Here is a 23,167-nt window from a genome sequence, read left to right as displayed (position 1 = left end):
AGACGGCATGGAGGTTTACAATGTACAAACATATATAGACATATAGTCATATACATAATACATATATATTCAACATACTGAACATTCGGAAACTATAAATTTATAACTATATATTATTTATAAATTATTTGTAATAGATTAAACCATTGTCGACCGATCACGTCTGCACTGATAACAGGTGAAATCCTTGTATTTTATCACTGATAAGCGAGACTAATTGATTCTCCAACTAAGAACACATTGTGATTTTTACCGTACCTATACTTGAGAAATATACCTCATCACATTTTTAACACATCGTTCACAAGGTTCTAAGTCATACCTAAATAGTTAAATAATGAAAAATCATTTAATCCATTTAAGGTTTAATTTTACTAACATTATATAATATATATATCAAGATCTTTAAGTATAAATTTTGATAACTTTAATATATAATACGCAATATATTTTATAGATAATTAACACCTGTAGGTACTATTGCAACCACCTAAATGAGGTAAGCAAAATTAATTAACGCAGGTGAATTCGCGTAGATTATCTAGTATTCATGTTCTTAACGCCAACACTACGACAATACCTGTTACATGAGAATCTCATAAAACTTTAACGAATTTCTAATATTTCAACCTTTATAATATGAAATTTCAAAAAAAAAAGTCATTAAAGAAGATTACGTCACATCTTAATATATATAAATCTCGTGTCACAATGTTTGTCCTCAATGGACTCCTAAACCACTTAACCGATTATAATAAAATTCGCACACCATGTGCAGTTCGATCCAACTTAAAAGATAGGCTATATTTTATTTTGATATATTATCTTATTATTATATTTCAGGAAAAAATAAGGTGATACGAAGTTCGCCAGGTCAGCTATTGTAACTAATAAAAATATCTAATCAGTTCTTGAAATAAGGTTATATATATTTTGATGATGGTAAATCCAAGGTGTATTTTGATATCAGCTTATTAGGGTTACTAAAAGGTACATACATACCTACATATTGATATTTTACTAGAATCCTAAAAAAGGGACTTTATTTAAATGACATCATCGTTATACCATAAAATAATAACTCTCACTGCTATCAGCAATGCTAAGATAGTAATAAATATTGTATTACGATTCTTATATTTCCCGGTAACGTAAGGCTTCAAAGGCACCGACGGTCGGTTTTCTTTGTCCTTTGTTAGCGCTGTTAGCGTTTTTTGCGAAAAATGATACAGAAAATGTGTAAGATAATATAGAAAATTGTTGATGTAACATTTTTATTAAAAAGTAACTTACTAATTCCTGTGATACCAGTTTTATAAGAATCGAGCCACCTTAACTATTAATCTAAGCACTATTTACAAAACAACTTTTTCGGATTCCTCCCGTGACCATGGTTACTGTAAAGTATCCTAAACGTCGGGAAATTAAAAAAACTTATCCGAAAAGGTTGTTTCATTGAGTGAAATTCGCGTAAATATTAGAAAACAATACTATTAATATAATTTTTAGCACGTTTTTATTATTAGCAACTATTATTAAAATTTTCATTTTTTTATAATTCAATCGAGCGTATAAAAGAATGTTATAGATGAGCGTCACTCAATAAATTCAATTATAAATTATCTAAAGCTTGCAGGTGTTAAAGGTATTTTTCGGTATACGATTGCAGATAAAACATCACAATACATTTCATAGGTAAAGAAAATCGATAAAAAATAATTTTTGAAAGATATTAATCAGAAAATAATTTTAGTGAAACTTCTAAAAGATGATAAAGTTATGAGATAGACAAAATGGCGTCAACAAAATGAAAGTCACATATTGAGTCGCAGGTAGCTATGCATTCCAGCGCCAGGTTATTAGCACGCATTGTCTCTATAATAGGTCACTCAAAGTGCAGAGCATAAGCTGCAGCATTATCATACAACAGTATTATATTCTCGCTTGCTTTTTATAGAGATCGTATCGATGACTCGTATAAATTATTTGAAAAAATCAACTTCAGAATTTATATTTGCGTGTTGTGTGTGTGATCACATTTAAATGAATCGTTATGCGGAAAAGAAATGGTCTCATTTGTAATAATATCGCTTAATGCACATTTACAGGAAACGCATCGATAAACAGATGGATTTGTGACTCACGCGCCTCTTTGTCTAATAAATCTATATTGTAGATCACTTGTGTGTTGGTCATGAGAATTATCTACTTTGCTTTATCACTGCAAATAATAATACTTAGAATGTTAAGGAATTGAGTGCGTAAATCGTTGTTTCCTTTGATTGTGACTATGAATTAAAGTTGTGTTATAGTTTAGGAAACCATTTTCCTCTTATAATCTAACTTTTTACTTTAATTTTCTACATAGATGAAAAATCAAGTTTAACCGAAGTCGATATAATCAAACTGTTCGAAGGACTTGAATCTATTTCTCTGATCTTATCTATTTGGTTGATTATAACGTTCGTATCGTTTGTTGTCCAGGCGTCGTCGCGGTCGCGCGTCGCGGGTCATGCAGGGGGCCGCAAGTGCACCCGCGCCTCCCGCGGCCGAACCGCCCGGATCGCAACGTGAGTTATGAATTTTTAATTTTATAAAGTAAAATAGCTAAAAGTATTGGAAAAGATATAATAATGTGGGCTATCGCTAAAAAAATTCTGAGGTGGGACACAGCAGGATATGTCCTGCTCAAAATCTTGAGCAGCCCGACTGTGATAGTACCTGTGGATTTCAAGCAATGTTGTGTTCTTATGGAGAATAAGGTAAGTAGAGGTCCTGGAGGGATTCCCGAATCCCCGATAACCGTCAAATAGCCCGTAAAAAAAGCTAACTTCATTAAAATTACCTAATTTAATTACGAAATAAGAAACTGCGATAGTGGACACATATAATCTTACTGATTTGTTAATTACATTTTTGTTAATTACTTCCATTTGCTTTATTAAAAAGTATGAACAATAAAGTGAAGAACAGGATGTAAGCGAAACACCAGTCGATAACCATAAGACATTACTGTAACATCTTCGTAAGGTGAGTCGTGCTATTGTCGTCGTGGTATACGTGCTACCTCGACGGTAATTTGACGACTGAAGATTATCAGTGAGAGTACCTACTTAGCGCGTGCGCGACATTCGACACCAAATATTTGTAACTACCCGCAGCACTCTTGTACTTGCCCTTGGTTGAAATATTAGAAATAGTATCGTGCGTACATAATCCTACTTGTATGTCATCTAAGAATTAAAATAAAATCTTGGTTGTCTGTAAAGTTGGTATACAGACTATAGTTTAACGTGACAACGTCATAACAAAACATCCCCTATAGGCCAATCGAGTGATAGTATATCTATCTATATTCCATATACTATCTCTGAGCGTAATGGGAGAATGAGCGTAACGCAATGAGTCAGCCTTTTTCGTTGCATGTCGCCAACATTTATCGATTTATTAGACGTCGTCACGTCAAATTTAAACGATTGTTATTATTTCAAATATTTTCGTCGTAGGTTACGTCTATATAATTTTAACGTCAAGTGCATAGCTAAGAAGAAGCCTTGGGCACTTTAAATGACTTGAAATAATTTCAACGCAGAAACGACCTGATAAGTCTTTTACGATACAACAACCAATCACCAGCGAGAAACGCAGAAAATATATATTAAAAAAATATATATTTTCCGTAATTGATGTGTCATGTTTATTGGTCTTTTATCTTTAAAATTCTCGTTAAAATAAATAAGTGATAAAGAGTATTGATAATCGTAACAAACTTAAAACGAGTGATTAAATCTTGTACATTTTCAAGAATATCAAGATAATATTGTTTTAGTACCTACCTATTGTTAAAGAAACAAATCTACTAAAGTATTTGAATCTTTAACGCTTATAACTTTTTTGACTAACGCGTTGTCGCAGTTTGTCAGTGACTTCCCGCTTTCTGCTCCGGGGGTTGTGGGTTCGATTCCCACCCCGAGTCTGGGTGTAATATATATATATCTATTTATACATTTTTTATATGTATGCTTATCGAAAAAAAAAAAATGTAGCTATACCAGTCGGCTGTTACCTATAACACAAGCATTAAGTTGCTTACTTTAGGAACAGACGACCGTCTGTGTATTGTGTACATATTTATTTATTTATAACGTTATGAGCTGTACTTACTTAAAGATGATGTTTATGTAGTATTAAAAATAATACATCCCTCAAAGTACGACCATTCTCTTATTAAAAGAACTAACTTAGTTTAGTATGTAAAAATAAATATGTCACGTTTATAATCGGATTCGGATCGAATCAAAATCTTGAGTATTTTATGAGTAACAAATGCACTTCTATATTCTTAACCTATTTTCTTATAAGAATACATCATTAGAAACTCATTAAGACAATCGTCGGAATTCAGTTTGCTCAGCCGCAGAATCTCGCTCTCCGCTCGCAACATCCTTTTGTGTTCATCACACCTGTGTTTACAATATCTCTTACATTGAGAATACCTTGAGTTGTAATGGTAACCATATCATTGTGAACAAATTGCTTTTTTATTACACATAAAGATATTAAAATAAGTAAGGCTACCACTAATTTAAGGAAAGGAATCTGAAATCAGAACCATATAAAAGATGATTAACCCAAGCATATATATAGATACTTAAATAGTAAATATACTAAATTATCGATACATTGTTGTAAAGTACAAATTCAATAACTAATTGGAATTTCAAGAAACTAAGTCTGATAAGAAAATGTCCTCAAAATGACGAATGTAGTGTTTAATCATGAAATAACGGTATACTGATATCGTCCAGGCCTATCCGGCGTAATGGCAAATTTGGACAATTGGATCACAGCCGAGATGAGTAAAGGCTATTTAATATTTACCTATCTTCCGTCACGTGCGCGATGACAACACATCCGTCAGATAAGATATCTGTTCTGGAAAACTTTTGAATATTAGCGGCTAGTTTGATGAGTCTGTCTAATACAGTACAGTAAAAACCGTAAAGATCTGCTCTGTGTTTCTATCTAAAGTCACTTATTGTAAGACAGTAAATTCTTCATAGTCTTAGTAGCAAAGTCTTCGTAATATCTACAGAAGATAGAACTTTAGCTAGAGCTATTAAAACTTTTAGTTATTTTTGTCTTCTGTAGGCAATATTATATATTTAATAACATGCAAAAATTTTAAGAATACGTAAGTTTAGCAAATATCTTATAGCATGTCTTCTAACAATCCTGTCACATATACATGCCATTTGCATTTCTTCAAATGCTTCTTATAAATTTACTCAACCTTAGTGTTCATAATATTTTCTAACATAAGAATGACCAACACTGATAGACTGATCGAATATTCTCATATTTCTGTCAGTATCCTCGATTAACTTTAAACTAAACTCATAGAACCCGTATTCCAGAGTTTTACTTTAGTCAAATCGAAAGGTAAACAACCTCCTCCACACGTGTATCTTAAGTTAACGTACGGGATACGTGTGGTGTTTTCTAATGTGTCACCGAATTGAATTTATCTCAAATACACGGTGTTCAACACCATCGGTACCTTAAGGTGCGCCCTTTGATTATAACTCTTGAAGATATTCTGTTTATTACTTAGATAAGGACAAATAATTATACAATAGGTGAATATTAGTTGAAAAAGAAAATCGTATGCATAGTCATTGCATACTTTATAAATTATCTTGTATTAAATTTCCATTATCAAAAAAAAATGTTAAAAGTTCTTAAACTGATGTGCTGAAATTGGGTCTTAATTAAAATTTTCGACAGTAAGCAAATACGCGATATGAATAAACGTTTCATTATTGTATATTAAAATCTAGTATTTGTTTAGTCCCTTATCTCGTGGTGTCCCCTAGCCGACTACGTAAACGTATTTCACTACTACTAACGCCATCTCCTGAAACGTTCGAGAACTAACGGTTCAATGTAAACGCGGATATTTTTTGAAAATAACATTTAAAAAAATATTGTTTGAGAATAAATAAGTTAAATTTTCTAATAATTAATTGTTTAAAAATATATAAGTAATGTTGAAACCGTTAATATATATGTATTAATAATTTTAATGACCTAGAATGTAATATAAAGTTCCATATTTTTAAACTATTTATTTATCTATTATAAGTGATAGAAATAAAAATATATGCATAAAAATATCTCTATAGAGAGGAAATGAAATGATCGTCAAATATAATATTATCTATATCTGTAGGCATCTATACACATTTTTTTTTATATTATGATAGATACATAATAATAGTTTACGATTATCTTATAAATAAATATTTACTTTATCGACAGGAAGTCAAAATGAACGAGTTATGTAAATGCAATGTTATTAGTTGTAAACTCTGTAACATCAATTCCTTTCAAGTTTTCTTTAGTTTTCTAAATATTTTCATCTTGAAAATTTCATTCAGTAATGCCATTTATGAAATGAAATTATTTATTTTGCCATGAGATGATTAAACACTTAACTAACGTCATAAATAAAACCACAAAGAGCCATGATAGCAAAATCAATTATCAAGCTAAAAATTGCTACATCTTAATATTTAGGTAGGTAGGTACTTTACAAAATTTTAAGTTAAAGACAATATTTAATAAATTATCTATCCCTCTATTATCTGTCTCATATTTTACCTACTTACTTAAAAGTTTTTTTATTCAGGGCCCGTTTGATAAATAAAATAACAACCGGGAGCTAGGGAACCGTTAAATTGTTGCGGAAGACGCGCTCCTGACTTGCATTTGTTATACCTTCACAAAATGGCCGCACCTTTCATCAGGATCATTGAGATAGCCCGGTTTGAAATTCCAACTATTCCTTTATAGTAAAACTTTACAGTCAAAGGGCTTCTGTATTCCCAATAAAGTTGTTTTCCTCTTTACAAAAATAGGCTCTCATCGGTACCAATAAAAATAGTCCAGTATGAGAACTCAAATAACTATTCCTTATGCTATGTTTATTGTACTAAAAAGTTTTGTGAAATAATTCAGATATATAACGCGTAAGAAATGTGGTTAGGTTTTAAATTATCGGTTCGCATATGACATTAAATTTCACAAGTGAATTGACTCGCATAAATACAAAAGTGGGTCCAAGCAACGCAAATTATCAATTTCTAGACAATAGCCATGTTACTGTCACTTATCTATCTACTTAGAGGAAAATCGACGCTACCACACCTTGATAAGGAGCGAAATCGTTTGAATGTTATATTTTTGAAATCTTCACCAGTCGGTAATTGTCAATGGCGACACCATAAATGAGGGCTTAAGATACACGGTGTAATTCAGTACCGTTGAGCTCGTTGGAGTGTGGCAGAAAGCGGTATCGACGACGTCCCGACCATATCAATCAAATTATAATAACGTGACCGTTAGACGAAATCGACCGCCTTATTACTGAGGCATAACGTTCAAAATATGGTGGCTCGCACCTCGAAGGATGATATTGCCTGTATGGTCGATTTAAATTCCGTATAAGCGGGAAAGAGGAAGTCACGGCGCAAGCATGTATGTCACACCTTCTCTCTGTATATGAACTTGAGTGAACTCGACAATATTTTTGGTCGCAACGTTTGCCTATTAATTAATCGTTTTTATCTCGAGATAAGTCGTAAGATGTCTCGTGGAATTATTTATTGGACTCGATAACTAGATATAATTATGTGTAAAGTGCTTAGGATCGAGTTATACGTTTATTTAAAACCATTAATATAATATTGATATTATTATATATACGATTAAAATATACGCAAAATTTTCTCGACCTTATACATACATACGTGCATATGTATTATGTATATAGACAAAACGTAAACATATATCAAACCGAATATTGCTTATAAGATTTCATCGTATGCCCCTAAATCTGCATTACAAGATAATTCGTCGAAAAGTGACAAATTTCGAAATATCGCCGCTAAACGCGCAATTTCCGCGTACAACAATCACTTACGTTGCGTAAAGGATTCCTACCGTCACACCGCGGCGAATCTTATTTCAACGAATTATTTGTATTATTTCGAAAAATCTCGTCATATTTAAAACTCACTTCTAATTAAATTTAGGTAGAAAATATTATCTATATAGTTTCGATGGCACACTTTATTATTTATCCAAAACTAGATGGCGTAACATATTACTGTATTTACATAATAAAATATATATGGTGACCACATTTTGCAGATCTAGTGCAATTCGGATAACAAGTTAAACGTATACATATCACTAAAAAAATTATGGCGCAATTTGAAAATGTTAAAATACACAAGTAATATGAACTATTAGTCGTCAGTCAGTCAGTTCAGCCGATTTTAGTTCACCGCTGAATACAAGCTTGCCTAAATTCGCGCCAGATATCCCGGTTTTCCAGAATCTTCATCCAGCCTACGCCGGCAATCTTATGTAGATCGTCGGTTCAACGGGCCGGAGGACGTCCCACGTCGACGAGTGTCGTGCTCAAGATGATATCCCTATACTGATTTAACTATTAAACAGCCCATTTTACTGTTTTAGAAGACGGAACTAAGGTAGGGCGCAGCAGGAAATATCCTCCTTAAAATCAGGAGCAACCCGACTGGGGAGGTACCTCGACCTTACAGAATACTCAGCTAAATAATACTGCTTTCAAGCAATATTGTGTTCCTGTTGGTGAGTAAGGTGACCAGAGCTCCTGGGGGAAATTGAGGATAGGGTCGGCAACGCACATGCGATGCTCCTGGTGTTGCAGGCGTCTATTAGCTACGGTAATCGCTTTCCATCAGGTGGGCCGTACGCTTGTTTGCCGACCTAGTTGTATAAAAAAGATGTAAAAAATATATACGATTCAGCGTTTAACATCCCACTGCTCGGCATAGACCTCTTTCCCCATGTAATAGAAGGATCAGAGCTTCTTCAGATCTTTTAGGACAAAGCAATTTAGCACTCGATAAATTTTGGGTATTAATACTCTTGACTTGATAGGTAATCAGATGACTAACAAGTGATACCTAATCAGTCACAATCTTCTGATATTTTCATATGCTATATGCGTATATGGTAGACTCAGTATTTTTACCGCATTGTGTTTAAATATTTATCATATTTCAGATGTATAGTTACTCTGGCGTATGACATCTGACGCTATAGCTAAGAAGCTTATAACCTATTTTAACAAAATAACTATCAAAATTTATTTCAATATTATTTATTATTAAACAATTATACACATAATCTCAATAAACAGATTAAAAATACATAAAATTAGAACGTTACAAAACCGTGTAAAAGCAGTATTGCAATAACGCATCAGATTACTTCACGAGATTGCGTGATACGATAATTTCTTAGTAATACGATACACGTATATTAATCAATTAATTGATTAAATCTAAACTTCGTCCAGTACTTACGATTAGTTAATATGTTTTTGATATAACTCTTAACCACTAACATAGCGATGAAAACGTGAAATAGGATAAGCTAAGTGGTCATGTTTGTCGTTGATGTCATTGGTAAGCTCCATGGTACAATCAGGACACTAAATATCATTATTGTTTAATGTTTATTTTATGAATATAAACTTTTTTAATATACAAAACTATTGGGGTTCACCCGTTGGTCTCATTACTTGTAGCTTTGATATATTATAGTCATTTATCATTTTTGGAGTTTGACCAGTAAGCCTAAACATTTGCACGTTCAAATAAATAAACTTTTCTGCCTTATAATATCAATCATAACCGAATATTGTAAATCATAACCGAAGTCAGTGATCTAGGTATTGTGATACAAGATGAATCACTGAGGTCAACCAAATTGAACTAATCGAAGACATTGTACGTCCTTACGACAAACTAATGATCAATTTACGTAAATGGTTTTGTAATATCTAAAACATATAACAAATATTTACCAAAGTAATGATTCATCTTATTTACTAATTAATTATGATCGATGTAATTAGTTAATTATTTCTACTAGCATGTGTACCTTAGGAAGGTACTTAAGGTCGGTTTCTTACGTTTTCCTTCAACCACAAAATTATTTGTAAGCACATTACACGGAACACTTAATTGACCTGAGTTCAAACCAGTCTTTTTTAAAGATTTACTAATATTCCTTCATCTTATAACATTTAGAACTGTTTTATCGGTTGCAGATAGCGCTGTCTTATGTATAAAGTTATCGAATAGATAAAAAGTTTCGTTCAGCATCATATTCTACTTAATTTGCCAGATAATTCCATTCAGAAACTGTGGTACTAACGATAAGTTGTAATTTATTAGTTTATGTAAACTAACCCTTAAAAGTCTATCTGTAACTTATGTGCGAAATAAATCTTATCAACAACTGCTGATACAGTAAAAATAGCTTGGAATGTTCTATCCGAAGAAAAGACAAACAAACAAATAAACTCTTGCTTTGATCACAAAATTTACTTGAAAGTCCTCTTAGGTCATTTATTTACGGTAAAACCCAAGATGAAGTACTACGTGTTCAACAAATTGAACTAAACTCCTTATTTATTGAGTACAACCTCAATGTGAATGTGAATAACCTTTTACAAGAATTTCTGCAGTGTACACACATTGGAGGGGGCGAGGTTGGGGGGTTAGGTTAGCTTGAGAACATATATTATATAGCAATATTTAGTTCTTAACTTGTGAATTGTAAATATTAATAATATTGTTAAATATAATAAGAATATATAATTATATATTTAATAACTTTTTGTTCAGCTTCAGCTATTTAGGTAATGAAACTTGACTGACGACAACGATGAACCTCACTTTTTTACATTTTAACTTTCCTCAAACTGTTTACCGTACGAAGTAATTTTATAATTATATAAATGAATGAAATGTACTTTATTTTACACTTAATGTAAATTTCATATAAATAAGATTAGTTAATGTAAAAATAAAAGTGTACAATTCGGCGTTAGTTTTAATAGGATATTTAGGAATCGGGTAAAGAAACTATTTTAATAAAACGTACGTACATAATAATATCTATAGGTAAAGTGTGTAATTCGATCGATTCTCGTGACCGGATGTTTTTATCTAAACTCTGAAAATGGACACTTATTTTTGCGTCGTAATTGATAACGTAAGAAGTAATTACTTAGGTATGACACGTCGACGAAAATCGAAACTTCGCAGAATTATTTTTGTATTATTTCTACAAGAACATCGAATTTTATATTTCGAACTTTATTTTACCGTTTTTCGATAAAGGTGGTTATCTACCATCGTTGATTTTTAACACCTTTAATGTGGATTACAACTTTACTTTAATCTGTACGTTTGTACCTAAATATGGTCAGATATTTCTCAAAAAAATGCCATCGATTGTTATTTTTTCTGAACTTACCTGTAATAGATAGGTTAACTAGATTTGGGTATAGACAAATACACAACCACATGAATAGTAAAAAGAATTTACTCCTTATGTAAAGGTATTTGATTTCCTACCGTAACTTCTAAACGTAACAATTATTTAAAGATGTATATCTTGAAATAATGTATCGATCACGACTCAGCTTGCAATATCCCACTACTGGGCATAGGCCACTTTCTCCATGTATCTATAGGAGAAGTATCAAGGCTTAATCCACCACGCTGCTCCAATGCGGGTAGTCGAAATAAATTCTAATTCTTATATGATATAATTAATGATCTCCAAACTCTAAACGTCATAGTAAATCCCAAATGGCTATTACTCACGCGTACTTAATAATAATAATTGTAATTAATTGTTACTAATTACTATGTGTGTCTACACGTTGCTTGCGGTTTTACTTGCCTCAAATTTCCGTTCCAATTGCGACATGATCGACATCAAATATTTACAGAATCATTCCTATCCTACTAAAAACAATAAAAAAAAGTATTTTATTGTTTACAGAGAAGTAGATACAGTTCACACTTAGTGATAAAGTACAAAGATATGTATTTGAAATCAAAGCTCACCTATTATATGAACTACTTACACTATGAAACTAATATTCAATGGGATATTTGAGGTTGACGTTTGTTACACTTTCACGCATAAAGTAATGTGTTAATTGTATTGAAACATAGTACGTACAATCCACCACGCTTCTCCAATGAGAGAGTAACGACGATCGTTATCAGGTTTACATGATAACCACCGGGACCGACGGCTTAACGTGTCCTCCGTGGCCGACGGCTTAACGTGCCCTCCGTGGCACGGTGTAGTGACCCACAAGGACTACACAAACACCCAGACCACGGCTAACATCTGTATGGCCAATACAAATGTCTGTCATGTGTGGGTATCGAACCCGCAGCCGCTAGCGCAACAGCCACAAACCAGTGCTGTGCCCGTTGCGTCAACGCGTCGTTCGCGTCGCGCGCGTGAATGGATGAATGAAATTAAAATAGGTACAGTTTGGGTTTTTCCCGGATAAATATTCCTAGAAGTTATTTTGGAGACGTCTGATCATCGCGCGCGTGAATGATTGCAAGTAATAATTAAATACTAATTGTTAAATTGGGTACTGTTTGGGCTTTTCCCGGATAAATCTTCATATAAGTTATTTTAGGGACGTCTGATCTGGGTTTTTCTATCTAGTCAGACTGCATAGTATTCTTACAAATATTATAATAAATATATATATATATATATTGACTTATATATTAATTAAATACTTAACAACGACATATAAAATGGCTTATTAAATCATACGAGTACATATGTGTTTGTGATATGGCAAAAAACAGCAAAAAAAAAGTCAAACAAAATCCATTATTAATTAAGTATAAAATTTACTAATAATACTAAACTTTGAAATAGTAAGCAAAAAATTCATCTGCCCTAATATAAGACTAAACCTAAAATTAGATATTTTATAATAAAAAAATACAACTAAATATAAATTGAAAGTAAACAGGAGATAAAGACGATTAGACGTTAGAATCTATTATCACTAGATTAAAGTTTTTTCCCTACGAAAACAAAAATACCTAATAATAAATAATTGGTTGTTTTATACATAATAATTAATATATGGCATCTATCTTATTTATTTATTAGAGACCGTCCACAGCTCTGAAAAAGTTACAAACAAACAAAATATAATATTAATATTAAATCCGATATCTAAATAAAAAAGGAAAAACTACAAAACAATCATTATAATAAAATCCGAACAAAAAAAAAACAAAGTTATTTTATCTCAAAAGAAATTAATACCCTTGGGAAGTTTAAATTACAATCATTTTACTCCAAATAATGTAGAATACATTATTATATATAAAATACATAACATACATAAAAAAAATATTTATTGTTTAAATTATGTTGGATTTTTTTGCTGTTTGAATTTATTTTTAAATATATTTTTAGAATCACGACAATATCTACGCCTTGAATTGTTTTTAAAAACTGCTGTAATGCTTCCGAAGACAGTCGCAGTAAGTATAAGTTGTGGTGATGTAAGGCAGCAACAAGCCAGAGTTCCTGTAAATGCGCTGTTGACAGCGGGGTAAGGTTCGAAACGCACTTGTAATGCTATGGTAAATAATGGGACGGCAGGCTTCAACTGAACTGAACGCTTGTTTCCCACTCTGGTATAGTAAAAACGGGAGTTTTAAGTCATGTCTTCCTAGACATAATTTGTTTTCCCTATTTTCATTCAAAAAGGGCTTTGGTTCTAATTGAAGCCAAGTCCTAATTGTGAAGTACAGTAATAGGTATAATAAAGGTATACAGTTCCTTTGTTTGAACATGCTTATAAATTTTTAATGCCTGATTAGACAGGAAAATAGACAATAGCTTCGTCTATCACAAAGTTCAAAGATCATAAAAGCCTTTTAAAATTAAACAAGGGTGTCGTCGTGACAATATAACAGTACATATCTTCATTTAAACAGTATGTGACGTAATACGCTCGTAGTTCGCCTGACGCAGAGGAAACGCCCTTTTCGTCGGCTTATAAGAAACTACCGCGTTTTTGCTATCACTGACGTACATACGTACAAACGTACGATTCATACAACAGCACTTCATGGCACAGGCATGAGTAGATATATCTTGTATGTCTTATAACAGTTTGTAATTAAAATATATTGTTTTCTTGTTAAACTACTTACTAGGAAATGAAAATCAATCAAATCAAAAATTACTAACTTCATGTAGGTTTCAAAAGCACTTGTATCCTGATTATATAGACTAAAATATCATTCTTTTTTAATATCTCTTCACAATCAAGGTTCCAGATTTTATAAAAATACCTTTAGTAACTATATATTTTTTTAATTATATATATACATCGACTGACTGGACTGACTTATAATTGTTATTTTTTCCAGAATTATGCTCAAAAAGTATTTAAAATCAGTTACATTTCTACAATTAAAATCCTATAAAGAAATGTAGCAATATTGTACGAAGCCATTAGGTGATGCTGTTAGCATTAAAACACAATTTACAACGTTCACGTACATAGCTATGGTATCTAGAGCGGTCGCGTACTAGATGACAGTATTGATTTTTCTCCGACCAACCAGAGGCCGACGAAAACACCTCGCACTAACGCGATCAAATCAACATCGCCGCCGCGTTGAGAAACTGTTCGTTTTTGTATCTATACGTATATAAAATTAAGAGGCGGTGTCTTTATAAAACTGTAAAACATAACAACTTGTATTCACATATTTATAGCGTCAGAAAATTTGAAACTAGAGGTTTTAGACACAGTGTATGTATAAGAATATCTATGTATATATATGGAAAATAGTTTTATGAAGATAAGTTAAAGTAATCTGTAGGTTTTTAATTGACAGTTAAATAACGAAAATATAATATAAAAAAAAGAACGTATATGTTTTTTTTTAAATTCTTTTATTGATTTTAGGGATTCTTGTCCTACAAGGACACGCCAGTCTTATTGTAACTTTTACAAAATAATCGCAACACGCACAAAAAAAACTCAAAAATACCTCAATTACTAGAATATAGTTACATAAATCAACAAGGGATACTTTGCATCTCATGTGTCATCATGTGTGGGCAAAACACATGAGTTCACGTTATTTTTGGCGTAAACTTGTGGAGGCCTATGTGCAGCAGTGGACTGTATAGGCTGTAATGATGATGATGACTTTGCATCGCCCCAACATCGACAAGAGAAACGAACAAAGTTTTTAATTCCTAAACAATACTTGTCTCTGAGTCTGCAATTTGACACATTCCATCAACAAGTGATATAAATCTTCTTTAGTTCCACATGTATCACAATTAGGAAAACAATTTTTTATCATAAGGAATCCAAAACTCTTTGATGGAATATGTCCTAACCTAAGACGATGAGCTATTACAATAAACAATCTATTTATTTTTAAACCAGGGCACGGGAGGAGGCTGACTTTGAATCGTGCGATACCAAATTCCTTTAATTTTGGATATTTCATCGAAATTTTCTTTCCAAATACCATAAATATCTTTTTTGTATGTAACTAGAACTTCTGAATAATCTGGTTGTATATTAATTTCCTTTCCTGACTTTATTCCTCCTTTAGCTAATCGGTCAGCCTCCTCATTTCCACTGATGCCGATATGGGACGGCACCCATTGTAAAATTAAATTGCCATTAATATATTGAAATTGGTATAATTTGCTTATTATATAGGCTATAGGTAAACCTCTTTTCCCTAAAATGTCTATAAAATGTTTTATGGTTATATGAATATTTTATTAAAGTCCATCCAATATTCAAGTGTCTAACTTTAATATATGTTGAGATCAATGACGCATTAAGTCAATAATTACAAAGAATAAGTTAATAATATGATTAGTGTTCGTACTAAAGGGTAGCTACGCGTCGTCTCCATAGTTTTAAGACGTCTGATGTTTGCCATCTTTGAAGACAATAGGTGACTGACTCATTCCAGTACTGCGGCGAGGCACGGACCGCATTGCCACGGAATAGTGACCCGTAGCGATTCAAAGTTAATATATACCTATACAAATTCGTCTATATTATTCGATATTAATAAAAGGGTAGAATCGCTTACATCACGTTTTTCATTTTTGTAATCTATTAGCTGATTGTAAAAACTGATTCACAATAAAGATATTATATAATTCTAATAAAAATACATTCGTATAAGTGATTCATTTGACTCATCTATTGTCGGGTTTTCTTGGAATAGTAAAACGAAAGCGACCCGCGTTATTCAAACATGGTCCTCGGTTTGTAACGCGTTCCTTTGTTGTTGCAGAGATCAAAACTGAAGTTATCAGCGAGGCCAAAGTCGAAGCGGATAATCAAGCAATGAAAATTGAGGAACAGGAAACACGTGCGACGCGCACGACCAGCATCGACAGTGATAACCGTTCAGACAGAAGTGAAGAGGAAGATTGCAGGCGAGCTCGGAAGAGAGCCGCGTCTACATCAGCATCACCTATACCATTGGACAAGAGAACAGCTCGTTTTGAGTGCCACAAGTGCTTACAGCGATTTGATTCAATAAACGCCTTCGATCTTCATCGTTTCACGGCGCACGGGGACGACACCAGATCCGGATATGACGACTACGTAGACTACTCTGGGAAGAAATTCGCAGATATTTTAAAAAACCCTCAAGCTGAGCAGCGCTTTCGATGCGAACATTGCTCACGAGATTTTCCATCCGGACAAATCTTAGACGTGCATAGGAAAACGTGTACGTTATCTACAAGGATCTCTAGTCCTGATCATGACCGCAGAGAAGATTTTTTCGCTAAATTGGATCTTAGAAATAGATCTTTCGGTATACCAGGTACATTGACCCCTCCGATGGATCGCTTTACACCTAAATTTGAAGACGGACATCTGACTAATGGAATTAGGCATATAGATGCCGCAAGAGACTTAGCAGATATTCAATCCATTCTAAACGTTACATCTGCTGGAAGTCTCTTAGAAAGACTGACAGGAACAAGAGTTGCTCTAGAAAATGCTGTATTAACACCTCCCGATACTATTACCAAAGAAAGGGAAACAGAGGAAACACAGGACAATTTTGCAGCGGAATTCAGACGAATGAAGCTACGCGGTGAATTCCCGTGTAGACTGTGTCCCGCAAAATTTCCAAACCTGCGTGCCTTGAAAGGTCACAACAGAGTACATCTAAGTGGAACCGGTCCTGGCCCCTACCAGTGCAACATGTGTCCTCATGCATCTTTAGACAAGGCAGCACTTGTTCGGCACATGCGCACCCATAATGGTGACAGACCTTATGAGTGTGCTGTATGTAATTACGCTTTTACTACGAAGGCTAATTGTGAACGACATTTGCGTAATCGTCATGCCAAGGTGACGAGAGAAGATGTTAAGCGCTCAATAATATATCATCCGTCAGAAGATCCTAATAATGATGAGGTTAATTCTAAGCTGGCTCGTGATGAAGTTAAGAGATCGCTTGCATTCCACACACCAGAATCAGAAAAACTCAGAGAACCCACGGACCGCAGCACACCGTTGACCCACTACAATCCTAGCTTCATACCCGATAGACATCCTGTAGCTTCACTTAATAAATCTTTGCCTGATTCACCCGCATTAACTCCCAGGGAGTCGGAATTGCCATTGCCTAGAATAAAAGTTAAAGGCATCGGACAACTCACTCAAATACCAGAGTTTAGAACTCCAGAAATTTCTTTCAAAGTCGATATACAACCGGAAACTTATAATGAAGATACTCCAGTTGATCTTAGAACAAGTGACAATAACAGTTGTGATGTATTAGACCTCAGTAAGAAAAAAAGAGACAAAGATAACGATGAGCCTAAGGTCACATCGCACCCAGCTTTTAATAGTTCTAAATCAGTTGCAGCTACAGCAGCAGCAGCGGCGCTTGAAGAAACTAGATTTATTCTAGCACAGCAAAGACTGTTAGAAAGTTCTTTCCCTAAAATAGACTCAGCACTTTATGTTAATCAGTTATCACAACTCTATGCCAGCGCAGTACCCGGTTTGCCTGGTCTACCTCTCCCAGCATCGTTTCCAATAAACCCTTATATACTCCAAACTTCCTTTTTTCCCCACCCATCAGACTCGCAAGAGCTAGCGGAAATAAAACAAAGGATTCAAAATGAAATAATTCGAGGCCTTAGCATGTCCGGTGGTAGATTGGTTAACACCGAAACTGAAAATCAGCTTAAAAAAGAACCTGAAGAAGAGGAACAAAAACCAATTCATGTTTCCACAACGCCAACCCCGCCTCCACACTCAGAATCTCCGCTACCGATAACTAGCGTTATTTCTCAAAATGATTCCGTGAAAATGGTAATAAAGAACGGTATTCTTATGCCAAAACAGAAACAAAGACGTTATAGAACCGAGCGTCCGTTTTCCTGCTCCCAGTGTTCCGCTCGTTTTACATTGCGTTCAAACATGGAACGACACGTAAAACAACAGCACCCCCATCATTGGAGTGTCAGACGTCCAGCGACGAGAGCGCCTCCACCATACCCAACTAACGATACACTAGCTGATCGTGTCAAATACGCGTTGCTGGCTCGTCAGTTGGAAAGACCCATCACTTCTGATCGTTCTCCTGTCAGGAGAGATTCGGATGAAGTCGCTGACAATGAAGAAGACGAAGAAGATACGCTAGTTATCGACGAGGAACCAGAGGAAAAACTAGTTGAACATAAAGCCGCACATCGAGCAGCAGCGGAAATTCTTATCGCTACACGTCAGCAAGAAATGCACAAAGATTTTGACTTAAAAATAGCAGGGAACCTTATTAATAAACCCATCCCAATACTCACAGAGAAAAACGAAAGAGGAACAAGTCCAATTTTAAGTCAGGACAATGTTCCGGTGGTTCCAACTCGAAGTGATGAAGAAGAAGACGAGGAAGGTCTGGTTGCGTCAACTAGCGAAGGAAATAATTCTGGAAGTGACGAAAACAAGTAAGTTCATAAATAACATTCTTATTATAGCTAATAGATTGTCACGTAACTTTTTTTATTAGTTTTAAGCACCTGTTGGTATAGGAAGTACTAAAATTCATTTGTAATTTTTTTTACAGGTCAGAATCAGATACCGGCACACAACCACCGAAAAAGAAGTCTGCGTATAGCCTGGCACCAAATCGCGTATCCTGCCCCTACTGTCATCGTAAATTCCCTTGGTCCTCATCTCTCCGACGTCACGTCCTCACTCATACTGGCCAAAAGCCCTTCAAATGTCCCCACTGCCCGCTGCTTTTTACGACCAAATCGAACTGTGACCGCCACCTACTGAGGAAACATGGCGGATCAGCTAAAGCCATATTGGCTGAACCCATACAAGATTCCATAAATCCACAACCAACTGACAGAAGCGTACCAGAGAGACCGTACAAATGCGCCTCGTGTCCTACAAGTACATATTCTTCGATGGAAACTTTGAAAAAGCACATGGCCTCTAGACACGGTACTGGAGAATCTCAGCCAAGCTCTCCGAATCCTGAAGAAGAGGTCGATGGTAGTTTGGTCTACAAGTGCCACCTTTGCGAGGGCTCGTTTAGTGATAGAACGGCAGCTTTAGAACACTTGGCTTCGACGCATACATCTGAATATGAACAATTGGTCAGCAAGGGTGCCTTGGATGCTGCCAGTGACCGCAGTGAAAGCGCTGATGATGATGATAGGGGAAAATTTCCTGACCATGCAAATAGAAAGGTAATTAGTTCATTTTAAATTAGTAATACTAATTAATTAACCTGTTGTGGGGCTACGGCAGTAAAGAATATAGCCACCCCATCACTTCCTGGGGGTGTCGTAAGAGGCGACTAAGGGATAACACAGTTCCACTACCACCTTGGAACATAAAAAGCCGACCGATGGCGGGATAACCATCCAACTGCTGGTTTTGAAATACACAGGCCGAAGACGGGCAGCAGCGTCTTCGGTACGACAAAGCCAGCCCTGTGGTCACCAACCAGCCTGCCCAGCGTGGTGACTATGGGCAATACACATGAGTTCACGCCATTTTTGACGCAAACTTGTAGAGGCCTATGTCCAGCAGTGGACTGTGATAGGCTGAAATGATGATGATGATGATGATGAATTAATTAACAACCGCTCTGGTGTAGTGGTGTGAGTAGTCGCCTAAAACACCAACGTTTTGCAGGTTCGATTTTGGACGGATGAATATCCATCCAAATACAAATGTATTTGTATAAGTATGTATTTCTTTCCGGTTTCGATGTCTATCCTTGTAGGTCTCCCCACCGTACCTCGGAGAGCACATTAAGCCATCGGTCTCGGTTGTTATCATAAATACCTGATAGCGATCGTTGCTCATAGTAAGAAACATATCCGCCAACCCGCAGTGGAACAGCGTGGTGGATTAAGCTCCAATCTTGCTCCGACATGGAGAAAGAGGCCTATGCCCAACAGTGGAGTGTATAAATTACTAATTATAATATCCTATATACTGTACGAATATTTGAGTCAAAGCGTTTACATCTCGTCTACACTTCGGACTTATTGGTTAGAATATTAAAAATTGATTTGTTTTTTTCAATCAAGTTGATTTTACTCTTGATTTACATCGATCAACATTTTCATAACAATTGTATTGCAACAAAAATTTAGACAATAGCAACCCAAACTTTCAGTTAAATGGTACGAAAAATTAATTACCGATACTTCTCAAAGTCGATAAACCACATCATGACTTATTTAAAACACATCTAATCTTCGTATGTATTAAATCCAGGTTGTCTGTGCGTTTTGCATTCGTCGTTTCTGGTCAGCAGAAGATTTGCGAAGACACATGAGGACTCATTCCGGTGAAAGGCCCTTCGCCTGTGACCTCTGCAGGCGACGGTTCACATTAAAACATTCGATGTTAAGACACCGAAAGAAACATAAAGAGGAAACAGATGATGAAGAGTCACCAAGAGAAGATACAACTAATGGGTGAGTATTTTGCTAATTTATAAATAAATAGATACCTCACACTCAACAACCAGACTACAGCAAACATCTGTTTGGTCATCGAACCCGCGACCGCCAGCGCAACAGCCGCATACCAGTGCTCGGTGACCGTTGCGCCAATGCGTCGTTAAAATTGAGGCTACATAATTAATATTCTATTAAACAATTTAGGTTGTGTAATAATTTTTGTCTCAAAATATTTTTTTATTACTTAAGTTTTTTTTTCGATTAACGTACGTAACGTTAGTTGCATAACAGCAAGTAAAAATATATCAAAATATTTTTTTGTATGTTTTAGTTATCGTTACCAAGAAGACGACGGTTCCGGTAACGAAATCCCAAGCAACGTTAACAACAACAATTCACCGCCCTCCGCGCCCTTTGACAAGAAACTTAAACTGGAAATGACATCGCGCAAATATTCGTCTGAAACAGAAAACGACGCTGAAAACGGCAGCGATCTTATTGGAAAGCTACTTGGTATACCCGATAAGACCATCATAAATAAGCTGTTATCCTCAGCGGACGAAGCCGCTAAATTTCTTGGAGTAAATAAATGAGAATACGCCTTAGTCCTCGTGACTCCCGCTAGACTTATCTTAGCACCGCGAGGGCTAAAGGTTCCATTTTCTAAAGCAATCGAGAATTGTGCAACGCCATCTAACAACGAATAGTTTAAACTTTTTTTAATGCTAGATATATTGCACAGAGCCATCTTCCGTCGGATAGACAGTTTTCGCATAAATATTCTTTGAATTATTCTTTTTATAATATTTTATATAAAGCTAAATCAATACGTCGGTGCCTTAAAATTGCTTAGTTTACAATATACCGTCCTAATCTGCCTTAATTTAGGTACCATATGTACATATTAAATTGTGGGTGACGAGCAACGAAGTCTTTAGTGCCAGTTCGTAAGTACACTGAGGTGTTACATTATGTTGTTTTATATTTTAATGTATTTATTATAAGATAAGAGAGGTTTTGATCAGTAGCAAATATTTTAAGATTACTTAAATAAATAAAACACTGCATTTTCATCTAGTCGCATCGTATTCATCTTTAATCTTCACACACATTTCAGTTTTACTTTAATAGTTGTGAATTTCAGCCAAAAAATCTTTTTGTCAAATCCAAAATTTTCTAGTCAAGTTTTTTTTTCTTTATAACCTTCGAACTAGATAACCAAATGTCCAATTTTCAAGATTGAATTAAGTGTATTTAGGGATTAAGATAGTTAATAAAACTCTTATAATAATGTTCTACCAATGAATACTATAAATTCGTGCGATTATCTACATTAAAATTTCTCTTTTTCTACGTTACTCTGCTACCTATCTATCGATGGTAATTATTTCTAGATTTTAATTTTAATTTGAAATATATCTGTACATAGTGTTTCTGTTTAAGTAAATTTATCTCTATATAAGTTTCTGTAGAATAAATTTTGTTTGCTCAAATCCATGGCATTTCTTTATGATAAAGACTAATAATATTGCTTTTAAGAATTTTAGATCTCTTATAAATATAAATGTATAGCTAAATAGTTATGTTAACCAAAGCTCTTGGTGGACTTTAGTTTACCTAAATGTTTTTTTTTTTTTGATATTTTTTTAAAAATGTTAGAATTACGCAGAGTTATAATTTTTTTTTAATTATGATTTTTGAGAAATATTTTGGTGCATTAATGTTTATTTTGGGTTATGAACTCGTTAGTGTAAGTTAGTCTTAGTGAAGTTCAGTCTCCTTGATGGATCGACGAATCATACGCTAGAATATACCTAAGTTTGAATTCTGCTTTGTATAATAAAAGATGCTAAATGTATACCAAATACAAAATATATTTTAAATTATATTTTAAAGTAATGTATTGAATAAGCAATATTATGTAATTTATTCAGTATCATTAAAGTATTTGAATACATTGTCACTAAAGCTTAAATTATTATTATATTATCATAGACATATCCACTAATTAGATATTTCATGTAAGAGTGGCTATTTTTAGTTTTAAATTCCTGCGTTATGTCAATTATAATTAGATTAAATGGAAATATTTTCAAAATGTAATTATGTCAATTTCCATTATCAATTAGTATCATATAATAAAAAAATAATTTGCGTGTACGTACATTACTTACTTTCTTACGATACCTGTGCTTAATATTAAACAATCTATAAAAAAATAATAACTTAAGTAAAAACTGTACTTATT

At 34.2% G+C, this 23,167-nt stretch overlaps 1 protein-coding gene across 1 annotated transcript; it reads left to right on the top strand.

Moving 5' to 3' along the window:
* Window positions 1–494: 494 nt before the first annotated feature.
* LOC123665331 lies at window positions 495–21,512 on the top strand. The gene is made up of 6 exons (XM_045599644.1): window positions 495–499; window positions 2,485–2,570; window positions 16,257–18,936; window positions 19,056–19,689; window positions 20,732–20,934; window positions 21,251–21,512. The coding sequence occupies exons 1-6, from the start codon at window positions 495–497 to the stop codon at window positions 21,510–21,512; spliced, it is 3,870 nt and encodes a 1,289-aa protein (XP_045455600.1).
* The last annotated feature ends 1,655 nt before the right edge of the window (window positions 21,513–23,167 follow it).

This window comes from Melitaea cinxia, chromosome 24, assembly GCF_905220565.1.
Source record: "Melitaea cinxia chromosome 24, ilMelCinx1.1, whole genome shotgun sequence".
Lineage (NCBI taxonomy): Eukaryota > Metazoa > Arthropoda > Insecta > Lepidoptera > Nymphalidae > Melitaea > Melitaea cinxia.
Note: the sequence above shows the minus strand (reverse complement) of the source record. Positions and strands in the feature narration are given on the sequence as shown.